At 41.0% G+C, this 25,267-nt stretch overlaps 1 protein-coding gene across 1 annotated transcript in view; it reads right to left on the bottom strand.

Moving 5' to 3' along the window:
* LOC126260603 (sodium channel protein Nach-like) overlaps positions 1 to 25,267 on the bottom strand; it is a 223,214-nt gene that overhangs the window by 137,921 nt on the left and 60,026 nt on the right. Inside the window, exon 4 of the mRNA XM_049957939.1 lies at positions 19,190 to 19,364. Within this exon, the coding sequence (XP_049813896.1) occupies positions 19,190 to 19,364 (175 nt within the window). The remainder of the gene's footprint in view (positions 1 to 19,189; positions 19,365 to 25,267) is intronic.

Genomic DNA, 25,267 nt, shown 5'->3' with positions numbered 1-25,267 from the left:
ACGTTGCCCTCCGCAACACCGCTTAAATCTCCCGCCGCGGTGGCGTCACGCCTCTGCTGCACGAGTCCGCGATTTCCGTGTCTGGACGAGGGCGCTTTGGCGGCAGCCGCGGAACTCGGCGGGAACAGGAAGAGGCCTTTTGGTCCCGAGTTTTGATCACCGATGAGACGATGTGTTGTTCGGGCTACAGAGCAGTGATGCTGTAGTGGAATGTTCACCGTGCTTTTTGTCAGTATCAGCGAACAGTTGGCCGGAGTAAAGGAAAGACTGTATTCTAACGAAATGTCTAATAGGAATTGTGGATTGGTTCAAATGGCTCTGAGCACTATGGGACTTAACATCTGAGGTCATCAGTCCCCTAGAACTTAGAACTACTTAAACCTAACTAACCTAAAGACATCACACACATCCATGCCCGAGGCAGGATTCGAACCTGCGACTGTAGCGGTCGCGCGGTTCCAGACTGTAGTACCTAGAACCGCTCGGCCACTCTGGCCGGCGGAATTGTGGAGTTTGTGGAACTTCTACATTCACATGTGGCATAGGAGGCTATCTGTATTTGATGGCGTGCTTATGTGCGATTAAACTTCAGACAAGGGGACAGTCTGGGTGCGTCGTACTCATGGATGTTTTCTTGTCATTTTCTTATAAGTGATTTAGTTTATTTTAAGGAGTTTTGAGCCCACAGAGCGCTGAATGAGCGAGAAAGTGCTTGTAATTGTGTGTCTTGACACCGGGCGCTAAATTCTTGATATTAATTGGCATATTGCCTGTTAATTTTCCTGTCAATCGATATATATGTGGTTGTTTGTCCTTCGTTCATGGGCGACAGTCTTTTGCTTTCTTGACTATGCTAAGTGCGATCTGAATTAGTCCGGTGGTACTGGTCGTGCCCGTTACCTGATTTCTTGTGGCCTGTTGTCACTAAGGGGAAGGACTAAGTGTGTTTGTTCGACAACAAGGTCCGGGAGTTGCTACCTTAATTAATCGTGAAAGAAATGTTCTCTGTGGCAAATGTTTCTGATATAGCATGATATCTGATATAGTATCAGTTTTTGAGGAATCTGAATGAATGTAAAGTTTCTGACGAACGTATAGTTGACGAAGTTTGGTATAGAAAGAGAGAAATGTAGCAGATCTGTTATTGGCGTTTTATGTATATTCCATTTGAGTTAATGTCTGATAAGTGTAACAGGTTATATGCTAATAGCTGAAGCATGACTGAAGTTACGATCATCTGTGTTTAGCTTTCTCCAGTGTTTTTGTTGTGTTAAAGAAGCTTGGAAATTTCTGAATGCAGATTCACTTAGGGGAGTAGGTAAAGTGTTCACACTTCCTTGAAATGTGCTAATAGTCAGATGTTTTAGAGATGTGTAAATTTTGGTGTGTTGCCTCTCAGCACATCATCACCCATACCCACTGGAAATCTATCTTTGCTACAGGAACAGTTCCAGTCTCAATATGAATGAGCTGTTTCGTTGTCGCGCTGAGTACTTTTGTTTTTCTGTAGGAGACACGTTCGAGAACGAGGGGGATTAAAGATAACGATTTTAATAATTTATACGTAACTGAAAACAATCTGTCACCTTTTCTTATATAAGCACTTTTATGGGAAAAATTGTAGTGTGAAAGAACAATACAGTAACACTCCACCACAAACAGAAAATATGTCAAACCGAACTGAGCTCTGCCTGATAAGCAGACTGATCTACTGCCAATCTCTGTACCACAACTATTAGCCTTTCATCAGTCGTGGGATGGAAGGCAATACACACACAGTGTCAGAGAGATGGTTTACAGGAATAATGCTCTTTGATCAGACTGGACAGCTGATAATAGAGGTACTTTATTAACTGTATCACAATGTAGAACCTGATACGGAATATGATAGCAAATGACGTGGAGAACAAAGTATCAGAAAGGACCATACAGCATGATCTTGGACTGTGAAAAGGTTTCCTGTGGAGCAAATCTGTCGAAAACTATGCATAAATAAATGCAATATTTTAATCGTGATGGCACTAATGGGATATGAAGGCTCCAGAATTTCCAACAAATCAGTACAAGTCCATGAATGGCACAAACTAAAGAACGTTATGTTCTTATAATAAGAACCGTGGTTAACGTTACTGAAGAGCACAAAAGTTTATAGCATTATATACAAGTCACTGAAAGTTAACATCATGATTCCATTGGGACTGAAATCTTTTGTCCAAAATAAAGAAAAAATATATTAACATCTATTACAGGCTTTTTATACTTGTAACCAAATGCCAACTGGTGTTTGCATATATGGGTAAAACGCCAAAACAGTCCTTTAGTGTATGTATATGGCTCTAAGCACTATGGGACTTAACATCTGAGGTCACCAGTCCCCTGGACTTAGAATTACTTAAATGTAACTAACCTAAGTACATCAGACACATCCATGGCCGAGGTAGGATTCGAACCTGCGACCGCAGCAGCAGCGCGCTTCCGGGCTGAAGCGCCTAGAACCTCTCGGCCACAGCGGCCAGCAGTGTATGTATAAAAATGTCAAACATGCACTGTTGATGTTTCACAATAATATTAATCGTGGATGTTAGTAAATTTTTAGTTTTGAGAAATGTCCAAATGGTTCTAATGGCTCTGAGCACTACGGGACTTAACATCTGAGGTCATCAGTTTCCTAGAACTTAGAACTACTTAAGCCTAACTAACCTAAGGACATCACACACATCCATGCCCGAGGCAGGACTCGAACCTGCGACCGTAGCGGTCACGCGGTTCCAGACTGAAGCGTCTAGAACCGCTCGGCCACATAGGCCGGCTGAGAAATGTTCACAGCCGCGGCGAGACCGTGGTTAAAGACGGGGAAACATAGAATGATAGTACTATAATTTTCTCATGAATTGCAACGTGTTTTCTGCTGCAGTGGGGCTGGAAATAGACATATGGTAACTGTCACAGATTAATCAGCGATCTGGAGCGGGGAAACCAGGATAATACCTGTTGTGGAAAGCACGATGAGTAGGGAAGTGATGATTCAAGGAGCACCAGGAGTAACAGCAGCTCAAAATTCAGGGTTTCTGGAAGGAAACGGTGAAAACTGAAGACGATTTAATGTAATGGTACAATTTTGATGTCTTGGCCGCTACTTCTGATTTAGAGGACGTGTAAGAACGTACGGAGACGATGTCAATTCAGAACGAGCGCCCTCGACACTTGTGGTTGTAAGTAGGCTGTTTAGGTTTTTTTATTGGTAACGCCACCTCTGTATAAAAATCACGGGCTGTGCTGTGTGCAGTCTGTGTCTAGTTTGCATTGTTGTCTGCCATTGTAGTGTTGGGCAGCGGCAGCTGGATGTTAACAGCGCGTAGCGTTGCGCAGTTGGAGGTGAGCCGCCAGCAGTGGTGGATGTGGGGAGAGAGATGGCGGAGTTTTGTAATTTGTCATGAACTGCTATATATATTAGTACTATTGAGGTAAATACATTGATTGTTCTCTATCAAAATCTTTCATTTGCTATGCCTATCAGTAGTTAGTTCCTTCAGTAGTTTGAATCTTTTATTTAGCTGGCAGTAGTGGCGCTCGCTGTATTGCAGTAGCTTGAGTAGCGAAGATTTTTGTGAGGTAAGTGATCTGTGAAACGTATAGGTTAATGTTAGTCAGGGCCATTCTTTTGTATGGATTTTTGAAAGTCTGATTGCGTTGCGCTAAAAATATTGTGTATCAGTTTAAGCAGAGTCATGTATAATTTTTCTAAGGGGACGTTTCATATGGCGACCCTGCCAGGATACCTCACTGGAATCTTCGGATTTTTTCTTGTAGTTTGTGTAATTAGTGTAGCTTTTGTTTATTGCTAGCACGTAATTGTAGAGAAAATCTCCTTTGTAGTTGCAGTCTTATATTGTTGTACAGTAAAACAGTTGTGGCATGCATGTAGATTTGCACCAAGTATTTCGCAGCTGCAATTAACTAGATATTATTTCCAATGTTATGTTAATGTGTTCTCTTATTTTTGCTCTTCAAATGGTGCTTTTCTGTGTTGTCGTGTGAAATATTGTGACAATAATGGCGTGTGAAAAACGTAACACTAGGCTCCAGAGTAAACTGAGAAATAATAGTGACGACGAGCGTAGCTTGCCAGCACCACTGTGTAATGAATTAACAGACGTTCAAAGTAGTAATTTGGTAACTGTGCATAGGGAAATGGAGCGGGCTGCAAACAATGGCGTGGACAGTGAAACAATTAGTGAAGAGGGAAGCATTATCGATCGATCGGTCGGCAACAGCTCGCCTCAGGAACCCGAAATGACAGGACACAATTTTGCAAATACTGTAGATTCAGGTTTTGCGTCCTCACCGTTTTCTCAAATGAGTCAAGACACATTTTCCGCTTGTCAAAATGTGAATGTTGCCGGTGCAAATTCACTGCCGAAAAGCACTGAGGAACATGTTTCAGACACCAGTGCATTGTTATTACAATTAATGCAACAAATGGGACAAAAGCTTGAAAAGTTAGACACAATGGAACAAAATCAGAGACAAACACAGCAACAGTTAGACACAATGGAACAAAATCAGAGACAAACACAGCAAAAGCTTCAAAAGTTAGACACAGTGGAAGAAAATCTTAAAAAGTTAGACACAGTGGAACAAAATCTTAAAAAGTTAGACACAACGCTTGAACAAACACGTGAAGATGTAACTACTGAGTTACATAACATCGAATCGAAATGTCAAAAAGTCTGTAATGACGTAAAAACACAAATTTGTGAGCATTTCCAACCTATTTTTTCGCGTCATGAAAATGCATTACAGAATCACGAAGCAGCCATAAAAGAACTGCAAACTATTGTTCATGGAAATCAGGACACCTTGCAAGCTAAAATTGACTCAGTTGCATCTACCGATTCGGTTACGCAACTTGCAAAAACTCAAGAAAACTTAAAGGACACAGTAGATACGATTTCAACACAAATGGACACTCTGAAACTTGGTTCAGAAAGACACATGGAGGAAATTAGTTCATTATCAGAGAAAGTAGTTGAACTTTCGGATCAGCTAAATAATTTATCTACGAAGGTAGATGATAATCTGAATGACACAAAACCGGTAGTCTTTAATGAGACAGAAGAGTGCAAACAAATTAGGAAACTGAAACAAAATCTGAATCAAATTAATACGCAACACCAAAGAGAAATCCGCGAAGTACAAGATCAGCTGACACAGGTAATACAAGAAGTACGTATTTCAGAGGACACTCGCGCTCCAATACGGGAAGAGGGACATAGAAATACGGAACAACCACAAAATAATAACACAGGACACTTCGGAAATTATGAAAGAAATTGGCAAGGTGCACCGAATTTTGAAATGGAACCGCCGAAACGACGCAACAATGACCGACATGTGACTCGCCGACACGATGATTTTGACTATAAGCTGTTCATTACTACACGCAAATTTAAAACATTTAAGAATTCTGGCAACGACATTCATCCACAAGCGTGGCTCCATCAATTCTCTCATTGTTTTCCTCCCAACTGGTCATTGGAGCACAGATTAGAATTTATGTGTGGCTACTTGGAGAATGAACCAGCTGTAAGAATGCGATCGGTCATTCACGATTGCCACAATGAAGGAGATTTTTATCATGCCTTCCTCTCAGCATATTGGTCTCAAGCTACACAAGACCGAGTAAAACATAGCATCATGATGATGAAACACTTTGAACAATCTGAATTTTCCAGTCTTGTCAAATATTTTGAAGACATGTTGCATAAGAATCAGTATCTTTCAAACCCATACAGCCCCTCAGAACTCATCCGCATTTGCTTAATCAAATTGCCTGAACATTTACGACATATTATTTTGGCAGGACGTTGCAAAGACGACATTGAAGCTTTTCAGGGACTCCTACAAGAATTAGAAATTGACACAGACAGTCGCCGGATGCGAAAACAGGAATACAACAATTACAGGTCACATCCGTCGCAATTCCGCGATGAAAGAAATAATAACTGGACACGACAAGGCTATTCTTACAACGTAAATCGTGACCAAAACAGACACCACCCGTATGACAACCACTGGCAGAGTAATAGTCACAGAGAAAGATCGCGCTTCCGTAATTATGAATATGACAGGGATAACCATAGAAACAGACAATATGGAAACCAAAACAATTATTATCAAGGGAGTGAAAATACCTTCAGACGCAACAGTTCAGCGCGCAGTTACGATTCCGGGAGAAATTCTCCACCACATGACCGACAAACAAGAAACTATGTAAACTACCAACAAAACGACAGACCTGAATTCCATCAGAACTGGCGAGCTTCAAACAGGGCAGGGCCTTCTCCTAATCCCAATAACGACGCGCGCCAACAAAGGAACAGACAATGACTCGCACCTCAGGCAGCCGCGTGCGCTGGCTGGCTTAGGGAAAAATTACATAGACGCTAACCTTGAGAAAAATTCCAGTATTCTTTACCGACGTATACCACATGATAATTGCGTTGGAGTTGAAACTCTGCGTACTAGGAAGAGTAAAGGTTTACACCACATTTCACATGTAAAACCGTTTATTGAAAGATGATCTGCTTTTTAACTTAGTCTTTGCCATACAACTTTTCACTTCACATTCCTAGTATGCATTGTCATACTTAGAAACTGTTAACATGCAACAATGTTTGAAGTTAAATATCCAGTCAAGAACCAAGAGAACTTATTTCAACAGGAATTACGAATGCATTGTTATAGTGAACAGACGACACAGTGTTGGTATTTGTACATTCTTGCTTGTTAGTTGCACGATTAGATAACGACTATAAGGCTCACATACTTAGAACATTTACCAGTACTGGTAATGAGATTTTAATGCAACATTTTGGTTTACTTGAAAATACATTCTGAATTAAAGTACTTTCTGTGAGATACCAGATGACACAGTGGTTAGTTTATGTGACAGCTACACGATTTTATCACGACGCTACTAATGAGTGACAATTTACAATGTTGCTTTTGCGGTGTTTCTGTTTTATATCTGCACAGTTTTTCTGCATTATTCTGGAAAGTAAAACATGTTTTAGTAGTAACTTTTGTGGTATAGCAACAATGAGACAGCCTTTTTCGTGGCACAACAATACGTTACTGTACAGTACTTTCTTCATCACGCCAATAAGCGTAATAACTAAGATATCTATACGCAAAGCATTTCACTTTTGTTTATCATGAGGTAACTTCATGAGGTATCATGAGGTGACTTCTGTAGAACTTAGCTTTTGGAGGACAATAACTACGACACTTCCACAGAGATTATCTCACAACAAGACGCACAGTTTAGCGCTACAGTACACGTATTTGTGTGATTAATTTTATACTTAAAACATTTATTTTTAAAGATATTTGAAGTACAATGATACAAAGGTTTTCCGTGATACATTTCATTCCATTGCTGTAATCTGTAACACCTGAGGGTATAATTATATCCTCAGGGGGGTACACGCTTACTTTGTGTACGATGTGTTTGGCAAACACAAGGACGCCAATATGGAAAATATTGAAATAAACGATATCGGAATTGAAAAACAACTGCTATCACTTAGTAGCGGAAAAGCATCCGGACCAGACGAGATACCCGTAAGATTCTACAGTGATTATGCTAAAGAACTTGCCCCCTTTCTATCAGCAATTTATCGTAGATCTCTGGAAGAATGTAAAGTACCTAGCGACTGGAAGAAAGCGCAGGTCGTTCCCATTTTCAAGAAGGGTCATAAATCAGATGCGAATAATTATAGGCCTATTTCGCTTACGTCAATCTGTTGTAGAATAATGGAACATGTTTTATGTTCTCGTATTATGACGTTCTTAGATAATACAAATCTCCTTCATCATAACCAACATGGATTCCGCAAACAGAGATCATGTGAAACTCAGCTCGCCCTATTTGTCCAAGAAATTCACAGTGCCGTAGACACTGGCGAGCAGATTGATGCCGTATTCCTGGACTTCAGGAAGGCATTTGATACGGTTCCGCACTTACGTTTAGTGAAAAAAATACGAGCTTACGGAATATCGGACCAGGTTTGTGATTGGATTCAGGATTTCCTAGAAGAAAGAACACAACATGTCATTCTTAACGGTTCAAAATCTGCAGATGTAGAGGTAATTTCGGGAGTACCGCAAGGAAGCGTGATAGGACCTTTATTGTTTACAATATACATAAATGACTTAGTTGACAACATCGGTAGCTCCGTGAGGCTATTTGCAGATGACACGGTTGTCTACAAGAAAGTAGCAACATCAGAAGACTCATACGTACTCCAGGAAGACCTGCAGAGGATTAATGAATGGTGCGACAGCTGGCAGCTTTCCCTAAACGTAGATAAATGTAATATAATGCGCATACATAGGGGCAGAAATCCATTCCAGTACGATTATGCCATAGGTGGTAAATCATTGGAAGCGGTAACGACCGTAAAATACTTAGGAGTTACTATCCGGAGCGATCTGAAGTGGAATGATCACATAAAACAAATAGTGGGAAAAGCAGGCGCCAGGTTGAGATTCATAGGAAGAATTCTAAGAAAATGTGACTCATCGACGAAAGAAGTAGCTTACAAAACGCTTGTTCGTCCGATTCTTGAGTATTGCTCATCAGTATGGGACCCTTACCAGGTTGGATTAATAGAAGAGATAGACATGATCCAGCGAAAAGCAGCGCGATTCGTCATGGGGACATTTAGTCAGCGCGAGAGCGTTACGGAGATGCTGAACAAGGTCCAGTGGCGGACACTTCAAGAAAGGCGTTACGCAATACGGAGAGGTTTATTATCGAAATTACGAGAGAGCACATTCCGGGAAGAGATGGGCAACATATTACTACCGCCCACATATATCTCGCGTAATGATCACAACGAAAAGATCCGAGAAATTGGAGCAAATACGGAGACTTACAAGCAGTCGTTCTTCCCACGCACAATTCGTGAATGGAACAGGGAAGGGGGGATCAGATAGTGGTACAATAAGTACCCTCCGCCACACACCGTAAGGTGGCTCGCGGAGTGTAGATGTAGATGTAGATGTAGATATGGTATTTGGTTACACAACTTTACACATCGGTACCATATTTCTCTAACACAGAATTACACAGCTATCTGGTTACTTAACTGAGAGAGACAAACATTTTTTTTACTACGTCAGTGACTGATGTTTACGTAATTACACCGTTGGATAACTTCACACTTACGAAATTGTATTTTGTCTGTACTTTGTGAACTGTTCATATTTTTTCGGACCCATTGTGATATTATGAGAGCTTTGAATGATATATTTGGTATGGGATCACGATTTTTAAAGTACGTTTGAGGCAGATGACACTTTTGACATGAGCAGAGAATTTTTTTTAGGTTTTGAAATTATTGGAGGAAGCTACGACGATTTTGAGATTTGACTGAGGTGTTATGATGTTATTTTTACGACGACGATGTGTATTATGCTGTTGAGGTATGTTTATGATCAATAAGCTGATGCTATATGAGTTATTTGAGTATGCTGTGTATCTGTTATCATAAAATATTGAAGAAGTGTCGACGAATAAGGTAAGGAATAGTGAGTAGTGGTTAGGGACTCTGGTTTGTGAAAAAGGTTGTTGGAAACCAAAAATCGTACTTTAAGAGTTATGAAATGTATGTAAATGCGTGAATGTATTACAATGCCGACGAAAATGTTTTGGACACTGTTATATCAATAGGATTTTGTTTCTACAGATTTGTGACGCAAATTCTTGACCTGTGAAATTTTTTATATGAGACTGCCACTGTAGCGGAAACTGCTGTCGTAAATATTTCGGTAAGAAAGGTAAGTGACCTTGAAGTAATGCGTCTTGAGCGGCCACCTGTGCCAGCCACTTGGAGAAACAGCCATTAGGTGGAGAAAAGGGAGGCCATTATCTTCGCTATTGACATTCCTTTGTAGAAAGCATCGCAAAAACGATATGGTCGAACTTGAAAACATATGATTACACTGTGGAGCTCTTAATTTATGATATTTACTAAATTGCCTAATGAAATGACGAGGAACATTTTTACATCTATTGTCTTGCTAGTTGAGAGAAATGCCATATGGCTTGCTTTATGGATATATTTGCTCATTTCGTTTAATATCTAGTTTCTAGCTGCACTGCAGCATTGGTTAAAATTTTATAGATGTACTAATATAAATATTTTCTGTCTACAGATCGAGTAAATAATAATTTTTTTTCAAAAAAATGAGGGAGCACAAAAAGACATTTACCTTCACAGGAACTGCAATCATAGTTTTCTTTTCAAGTACTTGGTAATTTCTTTTGTAGAATAAATCGTGATGCATCACTCTAGAGTTAAGATGTGACATAGGTATTAGACATGGCCATTTTTAGTGTAATATTTTTTTCTGCTTGAGGTCTAGGTTTAAATTTTATTTGCTGCTGCTGTTTGCCAGGCATAGTGTTACTGAATTTGACTTTGTGTTACTCTGCTAAGCCAGTTTACTACTGATTTATTTTTCTTGTTTGCTGCTCATTGCCTTATACTAGTCGTAATATTGCAATTGATTTGCCAATGTCCATTTTTTTGTCATTGCTGTTTGCGTTAATTGTTTTGTGCTGCTGCATTGCCTCGTCCCTTAGATTAGCATCTGAGCTCAGTAGATTTAAGTTAGCTTAAGAGGGGGTAGACTATATAAGAAACTGACTATGGACAATAGGGAAAAATGCATTGAGAAGTTATATGAAAAAGATTTGGGCCAAAATGAGTATTGTACACTGAGACATAATTATTTTGAAAGAAATATGAATGGAATACAGAGAGCAGGTATAGATAGTACTTTTTGGGAATAATGACGAATGAAGGGAGATCTCCGAGAAGTAAAGGAAGTTTTGTTTGCAAAATACTGCAGTAAAAGAAACCCTGTCCTTTCCTTGTGTTATCCCACTATGTGTTTGTGTACTCTTGTATATTTGTGTTTTTCCTGTCTTTATGTGTTTAGCTGATGTTGTTCTGTTGTAGAATTTTTCTAATACTTTGTTATTTACTTTGTAAAGATGTTTAGACATTATTTATTCTGTTTTGTTTTCATGCTCATGTGTGAAGTTGATGTTTCGAAAGTCATTCTGATCTTTTATGTATGTACTCATGTCATAATTCCTGTAACACTGATGTATATGTTATTTCGATTCTTTTGTAAAGCCTGTTTTACTACAAATGTTATCTGTATTGTTATGTTCTTTAATGATGTATTTTGTACCTTTGTAATTGTATTCTCATGTCATAAAATTGTAATTGACACCAGTTCATCAAATTAAGTACCTTGTAAGTTCCATTTCACTGCACACGTTTCTGTTGGTCATAGTATATGGACAATATGTGAGAAGTAGGGACTGTTAGTGTTTGCACGTGTGTTAATAATTCAGCAAGGGACTGGATAACAGCATTGTTGGTTTTAAGGACAATTCCAAAAACTTTGTGAGTGCACAAGTGGTGGTTATGGACTTGCTATATTGTCTGCAAGACTCTTCGATGGTGATTGTGCATCTGCACAGTTGCAACAGATGGCTGCTGGCCGTCTCTACAAGGACTACAGTGGGTCTGCATCTTTGATGGCCCGCCATTACCATTATTTCTACAAGGACTACAGTGGGTCTGCACCTCTGGTGGCCCACCAATACCGTAATCTCTACCAGGACTACAATGGGTCTACTCTGTGATGACCTATCTACCAATACTCTTCAAAACTTCGACTGACTCTGCTGTGGGTTTGCTCTGTTGTGGCCCATTACCTGTCAGCATGTCAAGAGTCAGCACTGTCTTTCCGTTGGAAGGACAACACTACTTCTTCAAGACTGCATGGAAATCCACTACTTCTGTGTGCAATTTCTTTTACTAATGAGACTTTGTGAAAAAAAACTGTAATTACTATTATGATGAATGATCAGAACTATCTTTATGGACTGTGAGAAAATTTTAGCTTTTGACCAACATTGTATCAATAAGTGTGTGCATTTAATTCTTTGTTATTGTAATTACGATTATGAAAAATTTCAACAAATATGTATTGCCCAGTGCCCAAAACAATTTGTAAAATTTTTTGTGGGGAGCATGGGGGCTATGTAAGTAGGCTGTTTAGGTTTTTTTATTGGTAACGCCACCTCTGTATAAAAATCACTGGCTGTGCTGTGTGCAGCCTGTGTCTAGTTTGCATTGTTGTCTGCCATTGTAGTGTTGGGCAGTGGCAGCTGGATGTTAACAGCGCATAGCGTTGCGCAGTTGGAGGTGAGCCGCCAGCAGTGGTGGATGTGGGGAGAGAGATGGCGGAGTTGTGTAATTTGTCATGAACTGCTATATATATTAGTACTATTGAGGTAAATACATTGTTTGTTCTCTATCAAAATCTTTCATTTGCTATGCCTATCAGTAGTTAGTTCCTTCAGTAGTTTGAATCTTTTATTTAGCTGGCAGTAGTGGCGCTCGCTGTATTGCAGTAGCTTGAGTAGCGAAGATTTTTGTGAGGTAAGTGATCTGTGAAACGTATAGGTTAATGTTAGTCAGGGCCATTCTTTTGTATGGATTTTTGAAAGTCTGATTGCGTTGCGCTAAAAATATTGTGTGTCGGTTAAGCACAGTCTCGCGTATAATTTTTCTAAGGGGACGTTTCATGGTGCTTAACTCTACATCTACATACATACTCCGCAATCCACCATACGGTGCGTGGCGGAGGGTACCTCGTACCACAACTAGCATCTTCTCTCCCTGTTCCACTCCCAAACAGAACGAAGGAAAGATGACTGCGTATATGCCTCTGTACGAGCCCTAATCTCTCTTATCTTATCTTCGTGGTCTTTCCGCGAAATATAAGTTGGCGGCAGTAAAATTGTACTGCAGTCAGCCTCAAATGCTGGTTCTCTAAATTTCCTCAGTAGCGATTCACGAAAAGAACGCCTCCTTTCCTCTAGGGACTCCCACCCGAGTTCCTGAAGCATTGATGATCAAAGCTACCAGTAACAAATCTAGCAGCCCGCCTCTGAATTGCTTCTATGTCCTCCCTCAATCCGACCTGATAGGGATCCCAAAAGCTCGAGCAGTACTTAAGAATAGGTCGTATTGGCGTTTTATAAGCGGTCTGCTATACAGATGAACCACATCTTCCCAAAATTGTATCAATGAACCGAAGGCGACTCTCTGCCTTCCCCACACCTGCCATTACATGCTTGTCCCACTTCATATCGGTCTGCAATGTTACGCCCAAATATTTAATCGACGTGACTGTGTCAAGCAATACACTACTAATGGAGTATTCAAACATTACGGGATTCTTTTTCCTATTCATCTGCATTAATTTACATTTATCTGTATTTAGAGTCAGCTGCCATTCTTTACACCAATCACAAATCCTGTCCAAGTCATCTTGTATCCTCCTACAGTCACTCAACGACGACACCTTCCCGTACACCACAGCATCATCAGCAAACAGCCGCACATTGCTATCCACCCTATCCAAAAGATCATTTATGTAGATAGAAAACAACAGCGGACCTACCACACTTCCCTGGGCACTCCAGATGATACCTTCACCTCCGATGAACACTCATCATCGAGGACAAAGTACTGGGTTCTATTACTTAATAAGTCTTCGAGCCACTCACATAATTGGGAACCAATCCCATATGCTCGTACCTTAGGAGTCTGCAGTGGGACACCTAGTCAAACGCATTCCGGACGTCAAGGAATATGGCATCTGTCTGATACCCTTCATCCATGGTTCGCAAGATATCATGTGAAAAAAGGGCGAGCTGCCTTTCGCAGGAGCGATGCTTTCTAACGTCGTGCTGATGCATGGACAGAAACTTCTCTGTCTCAAGGAAATTCATTATATTCGAACTGAGAATATGTTCGAGAATCCTGCAACAAACCGATGTTAAGGATATTGGTCTGTAATTTTGAGGATCCGTCCTTCTACCCCTCTTATATACAGGCGTCACCTGCTCACACGCGACGGGCAGATCCTCTGGTCCAGATATGCACTTGAGGCACCATCGGTGCGACATGGCCATCTCACTGTGGATTTCTCCACCGCTGTCATCACCGCTCGGTCCAACTGCTGCTAAGGAGTTGCTGACCTGCTGCTGGGTGATCGTTCCGATGTGTATGCAGCTGCTGAGAAATCTGTACTTTCAGGAAGCCGTTTTCAAGTGAGATTAACGGTTTAACGGTGTCTATTCTGTTCCTCGTTGTGCTACAAGACAATGGCAAGCAAGTTATTGAAATAACGATCTACAGTGGTATGAATTGCTGACATTAAAGCCGTGGCCTGAGTTAAGAGGGGCGGGCAGCGTCGAACGCGTTTATCCTGCGGCGTGCAACACCTACTTAACTGACGATGCGGAAGCGTCCCGACGGGAAGCATTCTGGGAGGCGCGTGCAGCTGGCAGCAGCAGCGTTCACCGGTGAGTGCGCGCTCAACTCGAACCAGCTTTTGTTTCTCGAGCGTGCATCGAGCAGCGAAGCCACAGGCTCTGAAGAAATTGTCTCAGCGGCACAAGAAACGCAAGAAATTCGGCAATCTAGTCATTCACAGCATAAAATTAGGTCGATTGGAAGGAAGATATGGAGTGAAACAGCAGTCAAGTTTATTATTGACGGTATGTACAGTGACTTACAGAAGTATTCGGCCACCAGTGTTATGTTTCATCTTTATTCCATTATATACAGGCATCACATATTACAGGAGTAGTCTCGGCACAAAATGGTGTAGGACTATGTAATTAATAACAGAACAGCCGGCCGGTGTGGCCGTGCGGTTCTAGGCGCTTCAGTCTAGAACCGCGTGACCGCTACGGTCGCAGGTTCGAATCCTGCCTCGGGCATGGATGTGTGTGATGTCCTTAGGTTGGTTAGGTTTAAGTAGTTGTAAGTTCTGAGGGACTGATGACCACAGATGTTAAGTCCCATAGTGCTCAGAGCCATTTGAACCATTTAATAACAGAAAAGCATTTTCTTATCTGAAAACTTAACTCAAACAGCATAAACAATAACACATAAAAGAAACATGTTCACTATCACAGCCACAAAAGTTTTCGGGCGGCAATTATGCTAATGACAACCTTGTACATTTTAATCCCTTGCATGCAGTCCTTTTTGCTTAATTACTTGTTCCAAGGGTTTAGACTTGCTGTGAACGAACTTTCGCGTATAATCAGGACTTATTTGTCGTCATCATTCCAGTATTTGTTCCTTTAAACCTTGTTTTGATGTCACTGGCGTTTGTCATACTTTTCGCTTCAATTCAACGATTTTCTATTGGGGTCAAGACTGGACTCTGAGGAGGGGTATCCAAAACCTTAGCGCAATTTTACAGCGTCCATAGTCTCACAATATCCGCTTTATGCTTCGTATCATTGACTTGATACAATCTGAACTTTAGTGAAAGCCTTAGGATGTTCAGATACTTATGCTTCTCCATTGTACCTTCAATTAATGCTGATTCGCCTACCCCAGATGAAGACATGGAACCCCAAATCATGACGGCTCCGCCACCGTGTTTAACTGTGGGTTGCAGATGCTTCGGTTGAAATTCTTCAGGTGGTTTACTCCAAGTCATAGGTCTTCCGTTTGAGGAGAACATCTGCACTTGACACTCATCGACAAAAATGTCCCATCAACTGACACTTTTATTTACGTGCTGCTTTGAGAAGTCCGGTCGTTGCTTTCTATTCCTCTCAATTATCATATGCTTCTTCCTGCTTACTCGACCATTATACCCCTCTCGTCTGATAGTTCGTCGGACTGTTTCAGTGTGCACGTCCTTCCCATGTTCCTGCTGCACTGCGGCACCAAGTTTCGTTGCCAACAACCTTGGATTTATTTTAATTTTTCTTATTACTCGAGTTTCCTCTCTTCTACTCAGCTTCTTTGGTCGCCCTGTTTATGATTTATCTTCAATTCTGTCTTCTCTGTTCAATCTTTGTATAATGTCGCCTATAGTACTCTTACTCATTTGCAACAATGCGGCAATCTGTCTTTCGGAACATCCTTTAGCCTGATGGAATATAACAAGTTGTCTCTTTTCAAATGACGTATTGTTTCCTTCCCGCCCCATCGTACTGTGCACCAAGCATATTAACAACACGGAAACGCAGCACAGAATGAGCGTGCTCGGTCTACAGCTAGCATCATCGCTGCCTATACGACATGTGCGCGAATAATAAAGTAACGGCATGTTGTGGTGTCTTTTAATGCAAATATACATTGCACGTAGTTAATTATATTATACAGAGACCTGCTTGTGGTACATTGTCAGACAATATTCACACTACAGAATGGACTGGCAATTACTTCTCGTGGGCCTCAAATGTTCGAAGAGAACTTCACATTTCAAGAACAATGAGGGTAGTCGAATACTTTTGTGATGCGCTGTTCTTACTTGTATTCTGTCGTTCTGCTCTGATAAAAGTAGTCCCAAACAATCCGTACACAGTTCTTGCTACTAGCGACGTTAAATGCAATCGTTTAAAATTTTTAATGCTATTTTCGTTTGAAATAGAATTTAAAAAAAATTATTGAATTCAGTTGTACTTGCGTCAAGGTAGCTGCAAGTTTTTCCTCTGGCGACATAGTTGCATAGAAATTGGCGCTCGTTACTCTCAAGCGTGCATCGATATTTTTCAACACACAATCAAATTTAGACACAGATATTTTCCTGAATTCATGGAATCTGATTGTAAACTCTCATGAAATGTGCTAAACTCTCCAAACGATTTTCTCTGTTTCGCTACAATACTTCGAACTTTCCTTACACAGAATAAATCGACCTTCAGAAATGTATTTCCTACCAGTATCAAATCGGATAGTAATGCATCCAACCCTGATGTTTGTCTGATCTCTGCAGAACGATAGTACACACCGCCGTTCCAAGAACTGATACTCAGGACATTACAGCCTCGGTTCGTGATCTGATGTCATCGAGCGTTCTGCCCGCTCCCCGCCACACTGCACTTAGGCCGCGCCATTTGAGTCAGTTGTTCATAGGTTTCAGTCATTGTTTGTATTTTAATGTTGTCGCCGCCAGAAGTGATGTAGCTGTTGTTTACAAAATGGTAACTTCAGTGTAAGAGATTGCATTCTATTTCATGGAACTCGCATTCATAAGAGTTCTTCCACTAATCCAAAGACGCTGTTGGACACAATTTTACAAAAACACATTGAACAGAAATTACATTTGATGTCGTGAGCTATAGCCCCATTACACTGGATGTTCGCTCCCCTTTAAAAGTCGGCCGCAGACACGGATAGATACTGAAAAAGATCGAGCTGGGTATGGCAGCTAAGACAAGGATTAAATTAGTCACACTTCTGCTTGTAGCCGATACAGTCTGCAGTTCACCCACAAATTAAGACCAACATTAAACGTAACACGCTACATTCTACAACGAAATGCAGAAGGCATTACAAGGTGCTCGAAAAGTTCATATTCAGGACTGAAGTAATGTTCCGCCAGCGTGCCAAGTCAGTTTTCCATAAAATTAAGACCAGATGCACAGAAAATACGCATATCGTTGTTGAGTCTGAGAGAAACTCCCGGAAACGTATGTAGTATGCAGGTTGACAGTTGCAAAGAATACGGAACATTTTTACTTTTCGTACATGTATCTTTTAATGGATGATGGGGCAGCAGTTGTTGCGAACTGTTACTGTCAGAATGCGCTTCACGGACCTATTCGTAGTCTCGGATGCCCACTGACTACTTCTTGTAATTCCCATTCCCGGTGAAAACTCTCTCGGTATACTCTACGCCTACCACTCTTAGACTGTACTAGTTTAGCGTCCGTTGCTTAGCTCGCATACTGTATAGTGTGCACAGTTTTTTCCCCTTTTTTTCTGCACTCGAATTTTTATTTTCATTAATCGCAACATCTTCTAAACTTTTCACACAATGTAACGTCATAGAAGCATGGTCTTTAATGAATGTACTTCTGCCCAAAAAGCGATTCTGGTAGCTAGAGTCCAAGGTTTTTGTTAATCACGCTTCTTGCATTCTTGTGGTGGTACATACTTAGAAACTTCATCCTCTAACAGTATAAGATCCACACGTTCTTCAGATTTCAAGTTTCTCACCCTATTCCACCCCCTTAGGGGTTGAATTTACGAGAAAAGTGGAACACGTATTTTTTTTCTTTTCTAACTGGGAAGACAAATACCAGTTGTTATAGATGTAGCTAAAATATGGTTTCAAAATGAAATATTTTCATGAAACATTTCACCCTGTAATTCACCTCCTTAAGCACTGAGTATCCAAAAACAGTGAATTGCGTTTTTTTTACTTGTCACAGAGAAGCCAAATACGAATTTTCATAGTATTATCTTCGAAAATTCTTGTATAATGAAATTATACCATAAAAACTTTCTTCCCCTATTTCACCCCCATAGGAGTTCAGTTTCCGAAAACAGTGACACACGTATTCTTTATTTCTTACCAAGAAGCGAAACTAAAATTTTCATTAGTTTTAAAAATGATTTCACAAAGAAATAATTCATAAAACACCCCATTAGGGGTTGAATTTCCAAAAAACATTGAAACACGTTTTTTTTTGTTTCCAACAGAGAAGTCGAATACCAGTTTTCACAGATCAAGCTTCACAAATATTTAATAATGATGTATTAATTTTACCTCCATATGGGTTAAATTTCAAAAAAAAAAAATGCTGAAACAATATTTCTTTATTTCTGACCGAGAAACCAGATACCGATTTTTGTAGGTCTAATTTCAAAATTGCCTTAATAGCGACATGTTTTCAAGAAAACCTTTCATCCCCTATATCACCGTCTTAGAGGTGGAATTCCGAAAAATCCCTTCTTAATCGACGCCTACAGTATAAAATCAAAACCCTATGTAAATATCAAGTTTCTATCATCAGCGGCTGAGTTTGTCGATGATGACACAGTGAATGAGTGACTCAGTCAGTCGGGACACGAATAACCAATCCCTGGTTGCAGTTCTGTTCCGCCGTGTGGTTTTTAACTCTTCTAAAGGAAGCACAAATTTCAGCCTTTGTTTTTACCGTATTGTAAACGATCTAAAAGTGCGTAGCCATTTCGTGTATTTGTACTAACTGAAAGCAGTGCTTTTAAAACTTCTTCTCGAAGAACTATGAATTTTGAAGTGCACAAACCTGCATCATGAAGCGCGTGATGTTTATGTCATTGAGCTTGTCCGCGAGGTCGCCGGCCTTCTCCATGGAGAGAGGCACCATGTAATAGTAGGGGAACTCCACCAGCGCCAGCGCCGCCATCACGTGGTACAGCTTCTGGCGCGTCACGTCGTCTACTTCTGACAAGTTCAGGTACCTGCGAGATAAGCGAAAAGTTTTAGAGAAAGATGCAGTATCTTTAACACTGGTTTTAATCAAGGTAATATCTGGCCAGGTTTCTCGAGCAGGGAAAACATTTGTTGAGAGTGTTTGACGTCCGGCGTGTGTCGCTTAAGATCAGCTTTCGGAGGATGCCAGAGCTCTAGAAAGTTACTCGCAAGGGGAGGCCACGAAGTTGGGATGACGAATTTATTGCAAGCCTCGTACACTTTCAGTTCTAGTCCATTAGGACAAGATAATGTGCACACAGCAAGGCGTACTACTTCGGCGATTTCGAGAAATTGGCAAGAGAACTTTTAAGCGTCAGTGACACACTGCCGCGTTACGATTCTGGGCAGAACATGGCACTGGTAAAGCGGTTGGAGTTGAAGTTTCGTAAGTGGTTGATCGCTGGATCGAGTCCCGCTCTCGTTTTCCTTTCTTTTAAATTCAATACTAGTCATATTATTTCATACATATTACTTTTAAAAGTAATATGATGAAGAACACGTGTTTGCATGAACCTTTATTGAATTTCCAATGGTATTTGGTGGTTTGCTAATTTTTATTATCACTACAAATATTAAGGTCTTACTGAAAATGTATGCCTACCGTGATTTCCGAAACCCTTTGGATCTGCAGTCGGGTAAAGTACCGAGAACTGCTTTGCACCGTAACGCTTCGATCGCCAGACACAGGTTTCAAGGAGGAGGCAAGCATCGGAAATAAATACGTGAAATGTATTCACGGTTGCTAATATGGACAGTCATCAGGTGTACCATGCAATGACGACGATGAAAATCTGTGCTGTATCGGGATTCGAACGTAGATTTCGCGCTTACCGTTTTACCATTAGGCTACCCGAGCACGCTTCACGGCTAGACCCGAACTTCCATATGACGTCAAGCACGTGTCTACAACGTACACTCGTACATATATTAAGTATATTCCCGTACAGGGGGGATATTTTAATTGAAAGTCGCTTGCCCGGTGTCGGCGGATAAATGTTATATTGCAGTACCTGTGATGTTCAGAAGTGCAATGCAACATCCGATACAGATTTTCACCTGATGATTCTCCAGATTCGCAACTCCGAATACATTTCATGTGTTTCATAACGACTGTAGGCGCCGCAGTGCCTGCATGCATGCCCGAAGGAACTGTACTTCTGAAAAACAAAGGTAGTGCAGTATAGTATCGAATATAAATAAAGATGTAGATAACTTTATTCAGTAATACAGTGAGTTACAATATGACAGAATTTGAGGGTAATATACGATTAATCGTTGTATGTGCTGTCAGCATTACAGGTTGCAGGATGATATTTTCCATATAGACACGGAAAACATAAATTAAAACGGCACCTACTACCTCCAGTGGATGTCACTTTCCCGCATGCTCAGGGAATCTTCAGAGGTTATAAGGAAAAACAAAGATCAATTGATATTTCGAAAAATTTCTTTCCGTTTCTACCGACAATTTGGATGCAAGCCATGCATAGCGCAACATTTTCGTAAATACCTCTGCTGAAAATTTGTGACATAGAGTTGAATGTATTATAATAGACCTTCGCGAAAAGCAACTTCTCGTTCATTGACAATCAAATATCAACAAGTTTGAAGGCGCTTGATGCAGCTTTTAACTTACCTTTAGAAACAAAAGAGGCATAATACTTGCTGCAACAATAAAAATTAGTAAACAGGTAAATAACATTGTAAATTCAATGCCAGTTAATTCAAATACACGTCTCTTTTCGTCGTATAACCTTTCAAATATAACATGTAGGCAATATATGACTAGCGTTGAAAAAGTATAACTTAAAGGGAAACGAGCGCGACTCCATCCATTGCTCCACCATTACGGAGCTTGAACGCTAACCACAGGAAGGCCGCCATCTCGTGAGCGGGGTCGCAAGGCGCCGGTACGTCACTGACGCGCAAAACTTTTCCGATTTTCTCGAAATCACCTGAGTAGTACCCCTTATTACCTGCATAATATGTCGTCCTAATGGGCTACTAAAGGTGTACAAAGTTTCATGTAAATTCGTATCCCTTGTTTCAGCGCAAGTGTCAATCACGTTTTCTGAAGGAAGTGCTTCATAAGTATATAATCGACAGCTATCTCCGAATAATAGAAACATTTTCTCCGTTATCTCTCTGGACAGAACCTCAATGAAAACGTAGATTCATTAGGATGGTGATGGGAAAAAATTATTCGCCTAACACTGACAATTCTATATATTATTATTGAGTGATAGATTCTGTGCCAAGCATTATCATTTGGTCTGAAAGCAAAGCAAACTGTCATATAATAAAGGAATTAGCTTGAAGATGGAGACTTGTTTACTTTTAGAATTACACCACCATACTCAAATCACAGTAACAGAATACCATTCACGCTTGACGCGAATTTCTGGGGAGCAGCTGTCTCTACATTGTTACTGGAAGCGTGATCCACTCTATTGCCAATTTCAGGACATTTATTGTACTCTTCCCGAGGATACTACAAAACTGCAGGAAAATATCTTAGTATTCTCGAACTAAACTGCGAATTTTTGAGTTTTCTCTGGCTAATTGAATTGTTAAAGTGGTAGAACATAATGTTTCGAAATAAGAGTTATGCCTAATTTCCTGATGAGCTTTCATTTTGGCTGTTTTTATTTTTCTGCATAGAACCGTGTTTATCGCATTAGCCCAACAATTTCTATAGGGGAAATACGAAAGCGTAATCACACATGTGATGGAAAGTACGCCAGAAAAATACAAATTATTGTAAATGTAGCGAAAAATGTTGACTTCCTTGTGTGAAGCACGACATGAGTAAATCGAGTAATAAAATATCCGAAGCAGGAAGAACCTTTAACAGCACATAGTCAAGAAAAGACGCTAAGGTCGAGCAACATTAAAAAACAACAAACAAAACATGGACAAAAAAGTGACGCTTAGTCTTAATTTGTAGACTAACACGAATGTGTAGCAGACAGAAAGTATTAATATTTCCCTACAAAACAAAAAAGGAAATTTGCGTCTTTCCTGACTCATATTTCATTAACAGTAGGAAATCGGTGCATTTGTTGTTGTAGCAAAGTGGAGAGATATAAAGGCCTTCGTAAAAGATACTGAGTTAGTTGCTGAAAGAGAGAACGGAAGCGGGCAAAATTTGATAACCCAGACAACCAACATGTGTGACCATATACCGCACAGAATGAGCTGTGGCGTCGTCGTGGAGCAAACACACCCTTGGACAGCTTTCCCTCGATGCTTTGTCTTGACGATCTCCTGTAATTTCGTCAAGATTTTCCGGTAGAATATTCCTGTGACAGTTTACCACTTATGATCATAATCTGCTAGCACCACACTATGGCAGTCCCAAAAAAACAGCATCACTTGCCTGATAATACTTCTGTTCGTCTTTTTTGGATGTAATGAATTGACATGTATCCACTAATCACTTTGATTCTTTGCTTCGCAGCCACTTCCATGTCGGCTAAAGGAGTGATGTGCGTTAGCTTGACATAGCTGCAACTTTTCTTCTGCTGTTAGGTGAGTGGGCATTTGGAACGGAAGTGCGCAGTCGCGGAATCTAGTGGACGGCGACATTTTTCATGTTCAGATCGTGCAATACTGGGTGTTTATAAATAAGTTATACAAAAGTAAGCTTAACTTGCAGAAAAGGTAAATAACTAACAGGAATGTTTGATACAGCACTGAGTGCAGTATATCTTCAAGTTTTATTTACAAATGTTCAAGATGATAACCTTCGTAACACGACATATGTCCCATCTGTAGTCAGTATCCTGCCAAATCCTATAAAGCAAGTCTTGAGGTTAGATGGTAGCTTCTGGTGTCATCCGTTGTCGCAGTTCACACAGGAGTACAAGCAGAAGAGTTAGTAACGTGGTACTCAAAAAGATGTGTATTCTTGTCAGCCTACAATTTTAATTATTTGACGTGGAATAAGATTACACAAGCCCCAACACTATTTATGATTCAGTAGCCTATTTAAAAATTTATAAAGTGCTCTGATTAAAGATGGTGTTATTAAGTACAATTCGTAACTACAGTGTTTGACCCTAAATAAACATACATTAATGTAATTGAAAGAAGTGACTGCTACAAATCTTACACTGAGTGCCATGGGATTAAAAACTTAAACCTTCCAATAATAGTGCGGCACTTGCTAGCACAGTTATAGTCTAACGGTTGTCTGCGTTTCTGTTGCCAGGAGCTACACTACTGGCCATTAAAATTGCTACACCACGAAGATGACGTGCACGAAACTTAACCGATAGGAAGAAGATGCTGTGATATGCAAATGATTAGCTTTTCAGAGCATTCACACAAGGTTGGCGCCTATCGCGATTGCGGTTTATCGTATCGAGATATTGCTGCTCGCGTTGTTCGAGATCAAGTGACTGTTAGCAGAATATGGAATCGGTGGGTTCAGGAGGGTAATACGGAGCGCCGTGCTGGATCCCAACGGCCTCGTATCACTAGCAGTCGAGATGACAGGCATCTTATCCACATGGGTGTAATGGATCGTTCAGCCACGTCTCGATCCTTGAGTCAACAGTTGGGGACGTTTGCAAGACAACAACCATCTGCACGAACAATTCGACGACGTTTGCAGCAGCATGGACTAACAGCTCGGAGACCATGGCTGCGGTTATCCTTGACGCTGCATCACAGACAGGAGCGGCTGCGATGGTGTACTCAACGACGAACCTGGGTGCACGAATGGCAAAACGTCCTTTTTTCGCATGAATCCAGGTTCTGTTTACAGCATCATGATGGTCGCATCCGTGTTTGGCGACATCGCGGTGAACGCACATTGGAAGCGTGTATTCGTCATCGCCATACTGGCGTATCAACCGGCGTGATGGTATGGGGTGCCACTGGTTACACATCTCGGTCACCTCTTGTTCGCATTGACGGCACTTTGAACAGTGGAAGCTACATTTCAGATGTGTTACGACCCGTGGCTCTACCCTTCATTCGATCCCTGCGAAACCCTACATTTCAGCAGGATAATGCACGACCGCATGTTGCAGGTCCTGTACGGGCCTTTCTGGATACAGAAAATGTTCGACTGCTGCCCTGGCCAGCACATTCTCCAGATCTCTCGCCAACTGAAAAGGTCTGATCAATGGTGGCCGAGCAACTGGCTCGTCGAAATACGCCAGTCACTACTCTTGATGAACTGTGGTATCGTGTTGAAGCTGCATGGGCAGCTGTACCTGTACACGCCATCCAAGCTCTGATTGACTCAATGCCCAGGCGTATCAAGGCCCTTATTACGGCCAGAGGTGGTTGTTCTGGGTACTGATTTATCAGGATCTATGCACCCAAATTGCGTGAAAATGTAATCACATGTCATTTCTAGCATAATATATTTGTTCAATGAATACCCGTTTATCATCCGCATTTCTTCTTGGTGTAGCAATTTTAATGGCCAGTAGTGTATTAATAGCCCTGTACAATTGTGATCGGCACGTTGGCTACACGGACCTAGTGAGAATATCCCATGGCCTGTCCTGTAGCTTTCGGGTGATGGCAGTCGCAGTACTGCAATGTGAATATGGTGTGCACTTCGTTCAGCAGGTGGTGCTTAAGCGTCTGGTGCATCACATGATGTCAGCCAGTGTTGCGTTAGTGGAGGGGTGTCTCCATAGCCCTTAGCTGGCAGCCGCAATGCCTCGAATCGTTGCGGCGTGACATTTCGGCTCTGCTGCTGCCGCTATTGGATGCATTCGGCCCACAGTCGTGAGGGTCTCGCATGAGTGGATCGATGGATATTGTTGTCTGCTGATGTTTCACCCAATTGTTTAGGTAAATAAAAAACTTTCCTACCCCACCACACACACGTCAAAACAGCTTCAGTGGCAATGCGGTACTCTGTGGC

Source organism: Schistocerca nitens, chromosome 5 (assembly GCF_023898315.1).
Source record: "Schistocerca nitens isolate TAMUIC-IGC-003100 chromosome 5, iqSchNite1.1, whole genome shotgun sequence".
In the NCBI taxonomy this organism is placed as follows: domain Eukaryota; kingdom Metazoa; phylum Arthropoda; class Insecta; order Orthoptera; family Acrididae; genus Schistocerca; species Schistocerca nitens.
The sequence above is the reverse complement of the archived record's forward strand: the minus strand, read 5'-3'. Positions and strand labels throughout refer to the sequence as shown.